This window comes from Lipotes vexillifer, unplaced genomic scaffold (genome assembly GCF_000442215.2).
Source record: "Lipotes vexillifer unplaced genomic scaffold, Lipotes_vexillifer_v1.1 scaffold1048, whole genome shotgun sequence".
Taxonomy (NCBI): domain Eukaryota; kingdom Metazoa; phylum Chordata; class Mammalia; order Artiodactyla; family Lipotidae; genus Lipotes; species Lipotes vexillifer.
The window spans coordinates 575559-588374 of NW_006785351.1; the positions used below are offsets into that span (position 1 = coordinate 575559).

A 12816-nucleotide genomic window follows, 5' to 3' on the forward strand; every position below is an offset into this window, starting at 1 on the left:
CATCTCAAGATTATATGTCATATTATGCCATAAAGATCATATGCCAATTTATTCCTCCAATAGGCAGTAGTATATAAAAAATTTATAACTCAGGTTCTTGTTTATAGTTTATGATAGAGGATAATGCTTTTAAGTGAGATTCCTAAGTCCTTGGGCTTCGATTATGGGGAAATATGTGTGAAGCTGAGGTCCTTTTCCTGCTAGATAACACGTAACAAGCATAAATATTTTTATTTCTTATGTATACTAACGTCTTAAATGAAGGCAGAACATTTTGCTTAACTAAACATAAGAGTTGCCCTGTTAAATAAATGTAAGCAAAATCTTAGGTCAGGACTTTTCTAATAATGCTCTCTGGAATTAGTGATTCCAGAGAATCGCTTCCAGAGGGTAGACACGAGGAAGGGCGTATTTACTCTGCCTTGGTTTGGTTCCTGTCATCAAGCCTGCATTCCCTGCTTTGTTTTCTGTCCCATTGCCTAGGTGATGTGCCAGTTTCCCTAGGCGAGAGCCAAGGGGTTCTTTTGCATGAAAGACCCAAATAAAGACAAGAATAACTTATGGAATGTCCTTTTCTTGTGACCAGGAAAGCACTACGGTGTGTACAGTTGTGAAGGCTGCAAAGGGTTCTTCAAGAGAACCATAAGGAAAGACCTCATCTACACGTGTCGGGATAATAAAGACTGCCTCATTGACAAGCGTCAGCGCAACCGCTGCCAGTACTGTCGCTATCAGAAGTGCCTTGTCATGGGCATGAAGAGGGAAGGTGAGGTTCCCCGCCACCCCTCCCTCCACTCGGGGGAGAGCAGTTTGCATATAAATGATGGAAACAGGTGCAGGACATAGGAAAGAGTCCTGCTAGGCTGGACTATGTGGAAGAAGTTTGAAGCGGAGGGGGGGAATGACTTTGGGTACCATGATTTCTCGAGTATTTCAGTTGAATGCTTCCTGCCCTGGTAAGTGTGTACCCCCGAGCAAAGATAGCAAGAGCATCTTCCTCCTCCATGTTCACCTATACTCTCCTGGACCTCAGATGATGGTCCAAACTGGACCCTCTCCCTTGCTCTTCCAATATCCAGGCAGCATCAGAACTGAGGTCTCGGGGTCGCTGTGTGCTGCCCTGTAATGGGACATCAGACTGACCTTCTGGGCAGAGCTGACTTCTCCCCTTTAATCCTCACTCTGAGGAAGCCTGCTGGTTTGATTAATCTCTCTGGGCTTTTATAACCTTGGTCTGCTACAAATCCTCTGAGATTGGTGTATTCCAAAGTCTTTGGGGATTATTGGCATTACCAAATAATCAGACTTTGCCTTCTCATTCAGAGAGATCATCATCATGCATTTTTAAATGTTACATCTTTCAAACTTACAGTGTGGGTTAGCTGGGTTGTTGTAGGAAAAAAAAAATCTGAAAGCGCTTTCTGTTTATGTACAGATCAAAAACTCTTTCTGTTAAGTAATACAAATAACCTGAATTGGGCAGTTAATTAGCTAGTGAACTCAAGCAAGTACAGGGTGTAAATGGTGAATCTTAATAGATTTCAGAGTAAGGAGGTCCTGCCTCTCTCTCTAGGAAATGGGAGCAAGGCATTTAGTCACTCCCAGGTGGCTTCTTATTCTTGAAGAACTTCTTTTCTGTGAGGAGGGGGGAGTCTGACTGAAAGGACCAATGAAGAAAAAGTTTGAGCCCCTTCTAAGAGAGAATGCTACCAAGAAGGGGGAAAAAAAAAATGATATTCCTAGCATGTTTGAGATGGAGGTGGCCCTTGAGAATAACTTAATAACCCTAACCATTCTACAGCCAAGGAAACAGGCTTGGACTGATGGAGTGAGTTTTCCAAGGTCCCCAAGGTAGATGATGAACAGAGACTAGGACTGCTTACTCCCAGATCAGAATCTCAAATTGACAGACCCCCAAATCTGTCCTCCTAACCTGTTCATCACACGGTCCTCCCCATTTTAGGAAATAGCCATTTTTCAGTTGCTCAGACCAAAAGCCATTGGACACCTCTTTTTCTTTCATACACCACATTCAATGGGTGAGGAAATCTTCTCTCTTTCTCAAAAGATGTTCAGAATCTTTCCATGTCTCACTATTTTTACTGTTATCACCAAGCCACCATTCTTCTTTGTAATAATACAAATAGCCTCCCAAGAAGTTTCTCTGCTTCCGTCTTTATCTTCCTTCGGTCTCTCCTTATCAAAGCAACCTGAGTAAGGCTTTGAACAAGTGGGTCAGGTGAAGCCTTTCCTTCACCAAAACCCTCTGATGCCTTCCCTTCTTACTCAGAAAAAAAGGCAAAATGCTGGTCATGACTTCAAGGTCATACATAGTCTGGCTGCCCCACGTCTCTCTGCTCCAGCCTTCCTAGTCTCTTTGCTGGGCCATCAGTGGTGCTCCCACTTTAGAGCCTTTGCACTTACTGTTCTGTCTGCTTGAACTGCCCTCTTCCCAGGTACCTGCATGACTCACTTCTCCTCCTTCATACCTTTACCTGATTGTCAACTTCTTGATAAAGCTTCGCCTGTCTACACTGTCCCAGATTGCCCCAAACACCCTCATACTTCCCAGTCTCTTTCCCACAGCACTTACCACTATCTAACGTACTTTAAACTTTTGTCTGCTGTCTGTCTCCAAGAACGCAGGGATATTTTTCCTGCCTTTTGTCCCCCCACGGCTATATCACCAGTGACTAGCACATAGTAGACATTTAAGAAAAAATTGTCGAGAGAATGGATGAGTGATTTAAACTAAATATCGGAATCATAAGTTTTAGTAATGCAGAAGCTTCTAAAAATGATTCGTTCACTCAGTCATTGATTCATCAAGTATGACTTGAGTGACTGCTTCATGCTTGTGTCATGCTTGCTGTAGAGGGGTCAACAGTTTTCTAGACTGGAGCATGTGATGTGAAAAATCAGCTGGTGGAGACTGTCTCCTCTTCACTGGGATAGAATTGATACTCTTTGTAGCTTCCACCACTGTGATAGTCAAAACAAAATTAATGCCCCCAAAGTGTGTCTCTCAACAGCATAGAGCATGATTGCTGCAGATTGCGAATCACCTATACTCGATTCTCCTGCCTCACAGTCTAATTCTGACTCTCAAAACTCAACCTGAGGGCTTCCCTGGTGGTACAGTGATTGAGAGTCTGCCTGCCGATGCAGGGGACACGGGTTCGTGCCCCAGTCTGGGAAGATCCCACATGCCGCGGGGCGGCTGGGCCCGTGAGCCATGGCCGCTGAGCTTGCGCGTCCGGAGCCTGTGCTCCGCAACGGGAGAGGCCCCAACAGTGAGAGGCCCGCGTACCGCAAAAAAAAAAACAAAAAACAAAACTCAACCTGAATATTTCTGGCTCAATTAGGGTCAGAGTGGTTCACAGAGCAAATGATGGGAAGCGTGGTTCTTTAAGGCAAACAGGGACATGTGGATTGTAAGAGCCTGGGCAATGCTGCTTTTTTTTTTTTTTGCGGTACGCGGGCCTCTCACTGTTGTGGCCTCTCCCGTTGCGGAGCACAGGCTCCGGATGCGCAAGCTCAACGGCCATGGCTCACGGGCCCAGCCGCTCCGCGGCATGTGGGATCCTCTCGGACCGGGGCACGAACCCGTGTCCTCTGCATCGGCAGGCGGGCTCTCAACCACTGCGCCACCAGGGAAGCCCTGGGCAGTGCTTCTTTTAAACCTTGTATTATTTATGATTCTTTCATAGCATGTAGGGTCCAGTTTTGGTTCCTGCATTAAAAAAATATAATAATGTGGAGCAACAGGAGTGATGAAAAGCTGAGGAATAAAGATTAGGAGGGGGAAAGGGGCTCTCTGAGAAATTGCTAAAGGAATTGATACTATTCACCCTGAAAAAGAAGTCAAAGAAGCGAATCAGTTCCTCATCTCACTATACGGAGGGTCACTTTTAAAAAGTTACTGGACAGCCTTTCCTTTGCCACTGTCATTTCTGGCCTTCATTTACAGAATTTGGGGCTCAGTTCAGACACTTTCTTGAGGACAAGACTAATAAAATCCTGGAACAGATAACTGAGTGATACTATGGAATTTACATTCCTAGAGAGTTGGACAGACAGAAAGAGATGAAATTGGGGTGGGCTCAGAATTCACCTGCCTAAAGCCAGGGTACATAATGGTGAAGCTGGAGTGGACATTTGCTATTGTCTGATGTAACACAGTCATTTCCTGAAAGAAGAAGCAGAGGTTCTGAGAGGCTAGGGGTCTTGCCTAAGCTTACATGGCAAGCTAATGGCAGAGTGGGTGTAGGACTGGGACCCTCTGACTTCCAGGCCACCAAACGATCCTCAGGGGTTCTGGGGAAGTCTATTTCCATAATTTTGGGTCATATAATGTGGTATGGGTAGTAAGAGAATGGATTATTTTTGAGGCAATTTGTGGTCAGCACTTGACATTCCTGTGGGTCTATTAATCCAACCAGCCCAGAGCCTTGGAGTCAGGGGTAAGCTCAGGAGGCAGCCAGCCTTGCGTCTACATGCTGGCTTCACCACTTTCTAGCTCTGTGACCTCAGGCAGGTTACCTAACTTCTCTGTGGTTCATAGCATTTCAGAGGGTTCTTGTGGGGGTTAATTATGAAAAGTGTTGAGCATAATTCTGACACAGAGAAAGGGCTCCATAAATTTTGGCTATTTTAATACATCACAATAAATGTATGTTGGACTAATGGAAAATCCTGTTTTAGGTCCCACTGGCCCCTCAATGTACCCTGATGTTCTTGAGTAGCAGTAGCTCAAAACGTGCCATGGAAGATTTGCTTCAACAACAGATACATGACTCCTCATTGATGACAGTAAGATTTATGTCACTAAAAGGAGAACTGAATAGCAAAGGATCACTCAGTTAATTGCAAAATTGGAATTAGAATCTAATTCCCTGAAGCCAAGGTTATTTTCTTTGGAGCTTGAAGGTTATTTTCCTTAAGTGCTACAAATCTGTAGAAGAAATCAATTGAGGGCCACAAGAGGAACTTGGTTTGCTTTCTCCCATCTTTTCAAATCAAGACAAATAGATGCCCATTAACCTACCTTTAAAAAAAATTAATACAAGAAGCATTCAACTTTAGCCAGCAAATCCAACTGATGATAAAAACACATATGAGAGTTTCTGTATGTTGTCAGTGAATGAAGGCTAACAGAATGGGCAGAAAGAAAGGATGAGGGGAAAAGAGAAACAGGGAGAGGGAGGAAGAGGCCAAGAGCGGGGATAGAGAGAGGACCAGAGCAGAGCCCGAGAGTGTAAAGAGAGGCCAAGGGGAGGGGAAATGCTACTTTTCAAAAATCTTTAAAATAATTGTTTCGTTTAATCTTCATAAAACAATCTCAGGTAAGTACTATAATCCCCACTGTACATATAAGGAAACTGAGGCTTTGTAAGCTGAGTACCACGTCCGACGTTACTAGCTAGGAAGTGGTCGGGCCCATTTTGAAACAGATTTTTCTTTGACTCCAAAAGGTACATGGTTTTTGCTCTCCTCGTATTTTGTCCTCTCTGCTCTCTTTCTCGTCCATTTCTTCCTTTTCTTACTCTCCTGTTTTAATCTCTCTTTCCTTTCTTCCTTCACTCCTTCCTTCCTACCCTCCCTCCCTCTCAACCCCTGAATATCATTCTCATTTTGAGGTTTCTTGGCGTGTCTCTATTAGAGACGGTGATGTATCAGCCGTATTTGTGCTGTCAGACCCTTCTCTGACCTACTTTGAGAGATCAATAATATCACTTGTGTGACAAACTAAATGTCCAGCATCCAGTCCCAGTTCATTCCGCAGCCTTGTGGCTCAGAGGGTAGGAGGTGCCTTGGAAAGTGGACAAAGGGGAGGAAAGGAGAGGAGATGAGGCCTAGAAGTTGCTTATGGAATAGCTGTCACTGAGGTCCCTCTTGGCCACTGCTTAGAGTATAATTTTCTCGATTCTTGGGGTTTAGAAAATGTGTGCCAATATTGAATTCTGCTTATTGCTACTGGGAATAAGAAGATGGAAAGTGAAGCTTTCGAGAGGATGGAAACTAACCCCATAGAGACTATTCTCCCAGTGAAGAGCACAGAATTGGGAAAGGGGTCTGCCTGACATTCTAATGTACAGACCCAGAGGGTTCTTTGATGAAAACCCCAAACTTGGGGAATCTGAGAAAATTCCAGCCTCCACCTTTGCCTGTGTACCCTTCCCCACCCCCCAAATCAGCTGCTGATTCTGAAATGTCATCCAGGTGACATTATTCCACCCTTTCGCTTACTAAATACCCACATGGCTCCCTGAAGATCTTCCCTGACAAGTCAGATCAGGTGATGCTGTGTTCAGGCCGGTGCACTAGGGGCAGACCTAATGGGACGTGAATGCCAAGAATGATGCACAGGATCTGACAGAGGGAATTTTTAGAGTAATGTGCTTGTTACTTAACTATTGCGTGCTCCCGGTTTATTAGAGGTAGCAGGTGGAGGAAGGATAGGGGAGACAGCATGCAAGGAGACAGTGGTTCATTAAAAGAAAGGGCAGAATTGGAGGTTATTAAAGCTTAAAAGGCACATTTAGAGTGGTCACCATAATGCACTGGAAAGACCATGGGCTGAAAAAACCCATAGTTTGGCACAGGCATAAGAAGACAGCTCAGCTCTGCTTTCTTGGTTTCATCTGTTAACATGACAGCATCTCTGATTCATTACCACCATGATGCCCATTTTACAGCGGAGGAAAATGAGGCTTAGGGATGTAATTAACTTTCCCACAGTTGTCCTGGGCATATGGTAACGTCTGCACGTCCTTGTCCCTGCCAGCTGTGCAAGAAGAAAGGCAGAGAAGCCGGGAGCGGGCTGAGAGTGAGGCAGAATGTGCCAGTAGTGGCCATGAAGATATGCCCGTGGAGAGGATTCTGGAGGCTGAACTTGCTGTTGAACCAAAGACAGAATCCTACGGTGACATGAACATGGAGAATTCGGTAGGTGGTCTTAGATCTCCATCCATCTCCCATTTCTTGGAGGGGGCTGGAGATGGGGAAGGAGTATGTTTGAGTCCTAGAACCTGTCCGTTCAGAGTACTTTGTTCCTTTTTTAGACAAATGACCCTGTCACCAACATATGCCATGCTGCTGACAAGCAGCTCTTTACTCTTGTTGAATGGGCCAAGCGTATTCCCCACTTCTCTGACCTCACCTTGGAGGACCAGGTCATTCTGCTCCGGGCAGGTAAGGGATACCAGGGCTCCTTTCTTCTTGGGTTGCCATTTTGAAATTACCCTTGGGATCCTAAAACAAGTGACCTGATGGAGCTGTAACCCATTCAAGCTGTGCACCTTGCTGAGACAGGATAACCCTATCCGAGGTTGTTCTTTTTTATATTATTGGTAAGCTCTGAAATTTGGATGGCCCTCCCCCAAAACTTTCATTTCCAAATGAAACACTGTTAATGGAGGAGTAAGACTTTTTTTCTTTTTTTTAATATTAAATTTTCTTTTTTATACTTAATGAAATTTTTATTAGTTTCTATATGCATTTTATTATCAGAGAAAAATAACTTTTAAACACACACATAATTAAAAAAACAAGGCAGGTTTACAAGAAGGTGAGAATTTTCTATTTAATGAGATTTTTCTGTCCATTGGTTCTCTTAAACTGCTTCCTAGAATCCTTTTAGTGACCAAGAAAGGCTCTTTTTCCATGCAAATTTTATGCAGCCTTTGTAATTTGCATTTAATTTTCAAAGACAGTTAAACAATTGTTATTCAAGACAATCTGAAGCTGTGCCTCATTACTATTATGAAATTGGAAAATAGAGATATTCCCATTTCACAGGTGAAATAGGGGAAGCCAAAGATTTTTGCTCAGGCTTTTACTAGAAAGATTCCAGGGTTCCTTCCTATTTTAAGATTCTATAATCTCTCTAGCCTCCCATTTCTGGGACACTGTGCAGTTGACATATGCCAAATCTCCTCTTTGTCATGGAGCCAGCAGGGACATTTCATGAAGATTCGCTGAGTCTGAGGAGCCACTCCACTTATTTCATCCCTATTAGATAATGAGCGATCCCTGAGTGTCGATGGAAAGCTACATGCCATGCTGGGTGCTACTAAACAACGCCTAAGAAGTGAAACTAGCTTGTCAGGTCCTGGGGGCAGACACTGCAGGGTATACTCGCTTTATCTACCATGGCAGCTAACACAGTGACCGTTACCCGTTAAGTGTTCAATCCATATTTGTTGATGGACTGGAGGGAAAAAAAGAGTCCTTGCCCTCAAGCTGCCATTCTGGGCTGCATTGGGGAGACTGCGGGGGAGGAGCAAACCCACAAGTCAGGGGACCCCAGTCTTACCCTTTGTTCCCTCACTAATTAGTGGTGTCGTCTGGAACAAGTTTTTGACCTCCCTGGATTTCTGGTTCTGCTTTTATTCCAAAGGATGGTAATACATGACTTGGGTGATTATCAATGAAGCAAGAGTGTGGTCAGGTTTCCCTCAAGGCCTCCTTCTTATTCTTGCAGGGTGGAATGAATTGCTGATCGCCTCCTTTTCCCACCGCTCGGTTTCCGTGCAGGATGGCATCCTTCTGGCCACGGGTTTACACGTCCACCGGAGCAGTGCCCACAGTGCTGGGGTTGGCTCCATCTTTGACAGGTGGCTCTATTCTGCTTCCGGCGCTTGTATGTGTGTGTGTATACATGTGTGCATGTGTGTGTGTGTACCTGTGGGTAGTGCTGGGATGTAGGATGGACAGCCCAATCAGCTGTACTGGCTGGAAGCAGAGACCATTCAGCACATGAAAACATAAACCTGGAGAATGAGAAAGGGATTAAAAGAAATGGTAATCCAAGGAGATGGAGTCAGTCAGAGGCCAACAGAGTTGCTGGCAGATGAAAGACCCTTTTATCCCTAAAGGTTTCCAGGGAAGACACTGTATTATTGACATTACCTAGTAAGGTGGGAGTGGGGAGTTTGAACTGCTTATCCAAGGGGGCCTGGATGGGAATGAGAGTTTAGGATCTGACTTTAGGAATCTGGGAAAGATGAGCTGACTTTGGGAATCTGGGAAAGATGAGCTGGTCTCTGCACCAGGCTTTCTGGGGAATCCTGCGATAAGAGCGACAGCCTCAGTCTGGGATTCTGTGCCTTAAATGGTTCTAAAGGAAAATTAAGCCAGGTGATTTTAAGAGATGAGAGATGAATGGGCAGGTGAGAGGATGGAGAACTGGGAAAGGAAGAGTAAGATTGAAAATGTCTCTCTGTCCAATGCCAGGACCCTGTGGTCCCTTCCTCACCCCATCATAAATGGTCTTCGAGGGCCATGCGCATGTCCATCTAAGATGTCCCTACTCCTTCCCTGCCTTTTCCCACAACATGTTCCACATGGAGACCATCATGGTCTTCAGTTGACTCAGCCCTCTTGACGGTGTCTAGAAATTTCTGCCCTGTCACAGAACGCCATGCTTTGCGGTGTTCTTCCAGACTTGCGATACCCTCACCCTCCTTTGCCCGTTGCACTTCTGCCAATTCCCAAATCCTCTAGGCTGCCTTTCCAGCTCCCTCTCTGTGTTCACTGCCTCATCCTCGGTGTTCCCTGGGACTTTGATCATGCCAGTTATTGGCTTTGTGTTGCTGCTACGTATTGCTTCTGTGTCTGTTTCTTTAATTAAACTGTGAGCTCTTTGAGATCAGGGACTGTATCATATTCATCTCTGTGCCCCTAGTACCTGGCGCATCTACTGAAAAATGGGGTGGGTACACAATAAATATTGGTTGCATTCACTTTATCAGCCCTTGGCCTGGTATTCATGATTTTCTCATCACCTGCCATTGTTTCCTGTGAACAGAGTTCTGACTGAGCTGGTCTCCAAAATGAAAGACATGCAGATGGATAAGTCGGAGCTGGGGTGCCTACGAGCCATCGTGCTATTTAACCCAGGTGAGTGCGTCGTGCTTAGCTCTCTTCCATGGTCGGCCCCCAGTGCTCTGATGTTCTCTAGTCTTCTAGCTCAGCAGAGACAGATAAGGGAGGGCCGGGAGACCTATCCTCGGGAGGACAAGGAGTCAACTCTTCATGACCCCTGCTCCTCGAGCAATCTTGAAAAGGGTCTCAAATGGGCGTGGAGTGTGCATGTTTGGGGGCAAGTGGGGAGGACGAGAGATGCCAGAGGGCTAGGGTAGTAGCAAAGAAGGCGGTAAAAAGTGGTCAGGTTCTACATATATTTTTAGGCAGAGCCAATGGGATCTGCTGATAGGGTGTGAAAGAAAGAGAGGTATTAAATATAATTCTTAGAATTTTTCATTTTGTTTTCTTGAACACTCGGAAAAACAGAGATTTCATTTACTGAAATGGCGGTTCAAAGGGTGGGTGGCTAGGAATCAGGACTTTGGACATGAGAATCTGAGATGGATAGTAAACGTCCAAGAGTGGCTCTCCCGGAAGCAATTGTTTATGTGAGTCTGGAGTTCAGAGAAGAGGCAGGACCAGAGATGTACATTTGAGAGCTATCAGCCTAGACCAGGCATGCAAGGCTCTGAGACCGAGAGTAAGGTAGACGCATTGCAGAGCAGAGGGCTGAGGGCTAAGCCCTGGGGCATGGTGATATTTAGAGGCTGCAGAGAAAAGGAAGAGCCAGCAAAGAAGCCTGAGAGGGGGCAGTGAGTGAGACAGGGAAGAACCAAAGAGTAGTGTCCTGGGGGGCCCAGGGAGGAAAAGCATTTCAAGAAGGAGGAAGTGATCAGCTTCTTCAGATGCTGCTGTGGGTCAAGAAAGATGGGTATTCAGAATTACATAGTAATTGACTCACATGCTTCATCTCCTGAATTAGGTGGTCTGTTAATTGATGCAGGATGTGGGTCTGTTGGGTTTTTGTACCCCATCTCTTTATTCAGTCCATGCTTAGCACATAGTAAGCACTCAATAAATGTGTGAAGGTAGTATTTTTTTTTTTTTACTAACAATAGTTGACTTTATTTTTATTTATTTATTTTTTTAACATCTTTATTGGGGTATAATTGCTTTACAATGGTGTGTTAGTTTCTGCTTTATAACAGAGTGAGTCAGTTATACATATATGTGAAGGTAGTATTTCTAGAATGGCCCGGATAAAAGAAAACTCTCTTCCTTGGGGTCAGCCATGCGTACCTTTGCTCCAAGAGTTTATTGGGTGGACTGGGCACAGGAAGGAGGTGTGAGGGCACAAAGGGCTGGCTTTGTGTATTTCACGATGTCTCCCAACCAGCGTGTCTCTCGTAACTCTGTGGGAGGTGGCCTGTGTGAATGGGGACAGACTCTGTAGAAGGGTGTTCCGCAGAGGTGTGTAAGGAGAGGTTGAATCAGCTGTCTTTTTCAGATGCCAAGGGTCTGTCCAACCCCTCTGAGGTGGAGACTCTGCGAGAGAAGGTTTATGCCACCCTCGAGGCCTACACCAAGCAGAAGTACCCGGAACAACCAGGCAGGTGAGGGAGTCCTGGAAGAATGGTAACAACCGCAGCAACTCTTCTGATCTGCCATTAATGAATGGCGACATGCAGCAGGCACTGTCTAGATTTTTTCACAACCGTCTCAAAGCTACTCAGACACTGGCTCCATGAAACCGGAGGTCTCGTCCGTCTTGTTCACCCACTGTTCACCACTTTGGCCTCAGAGCCTAACAATTAGTATTCATCTTTAAATGTTGAATGAACACCCCAGTGAACGAACGATGGTGGGAATCCTTAGCTCCAATTTCTAAAGAGGCCCCAAGGCTCAGAAAGGAACCTTGCCCGGGGTCACAGAGCTGGTGCATGGTGGGACAGGTTGTGAACCCAAGTTTGTCTGATTTCGAAGAGCTTGTGCTTTTCAGTGTGACTGCATTGCTTTCTGCTTTGCCCTCATGGAAGCCCCCCTGCAGTAAAAGGTACAGGCTTTGGTAGCCAGGAGAGGTGACCGCTGGCCCCGAGGGTGCCATCTGTAGCCTCTGACAAGGTCCTGGGTCTGGGCTTCTTGTCTGAAAAGGAAGACATCGGTCAGAGGATCTCTGAGGCCATCTACCAGTATTCCTGAGTGGTTAAAAAAATCCTTTTCCCAAATGTTTCCCCCAAGTACAGCTGAATAAAAGTTTTCCTCCTCCACTAACTCTAGTTAAAAAGAGAGAATATGATCCTCAGACCTCACAGAAAATGGAAAACGAAACTTGAAAAAAACTTCTTTAAAGGCATGAGTTTGTTTTTAGGATTAATTACCTATGCTCCCAATTCTCACTGATGACTTTTATTCCTCTGTGGAGTCTAATTTCCATTAGCCCATTTTTCCTGGATCATAAGCCACTATCTCTCAGTTGTCCAGAAGAGGCTGAGCTCATTTTTTATCACAGGCAATGAATGCATCTGTGTGAGTGGGGTCCAGCCATTTGATACAATAAATGTGCAGGCCTTGTGTGTTATGGAGACTAAGCTGTGACAACAGACTTCCCAAATGTCAATAGTTGAACACAAGTTTATTTCTTCCTCACAAATCAGTCCTGGATGGGTAGTCAATCTAGTGTGGTGACTTTCTTCCACACCCTCGCTCAGGGACCCAGGCTCCTTCCTTCCTGGGGTTCCACCATGTCGCCGAGTCTCATTGTGGGTTGTTTTTTTTGTGTGTGTGTGGTACATGGGCCTCTCACTGTCGTGGCCTCTCCTGCCACGGAGCACAGGCTCCGGACGCGCAGGCTCAGCGGCCATGGCTCACGGGCCCAGCCGCTCCGCAGCATGTGGGATCTTCCCGGACCGGGGCACGAACCCGCGTCCACTGCATCGGCAGGCGGACTCTCAACCACTGCGCCACCAGGGAAGCCCTCTTATTGTGTTTTGTATGCTGATGGTGGAA

General features: G+C 45.6%; 1 protein-coding gene across 1 annotated transcript in view; it reads left to right on the forward strand.

The window, feature by feature from the left end:
* RXRG (retinoid X receptor gamma) overlaps positions 1-12816 on the forward strand; it is a 45808-nt gene that overhangs the window by 27494 nt on the left and 5498 nt on the right. Inside the window, exons 4-9 of the mRNA XM_007457395.1 lie at positions 587-766; positions 6788-6948; positions 7065-7194; positions 8486-8618; positions 9812-9903; positions 11318-11423. Of these exons, the coding sequence (XP_007457457.1) occupies positions 587-766; positions 6788-6948; positions 7065-7194; positions 8486-8618; positions 9812-9903; positions 11318-11423 (802 nt within the window). The remainder of the gene's footprint in view (positions 1-586; positions 767-6787; positions 6949-7064; positions 7195-8485; positions 8619-9811; positions 9904-11317; positions 11424-12816) is intronic.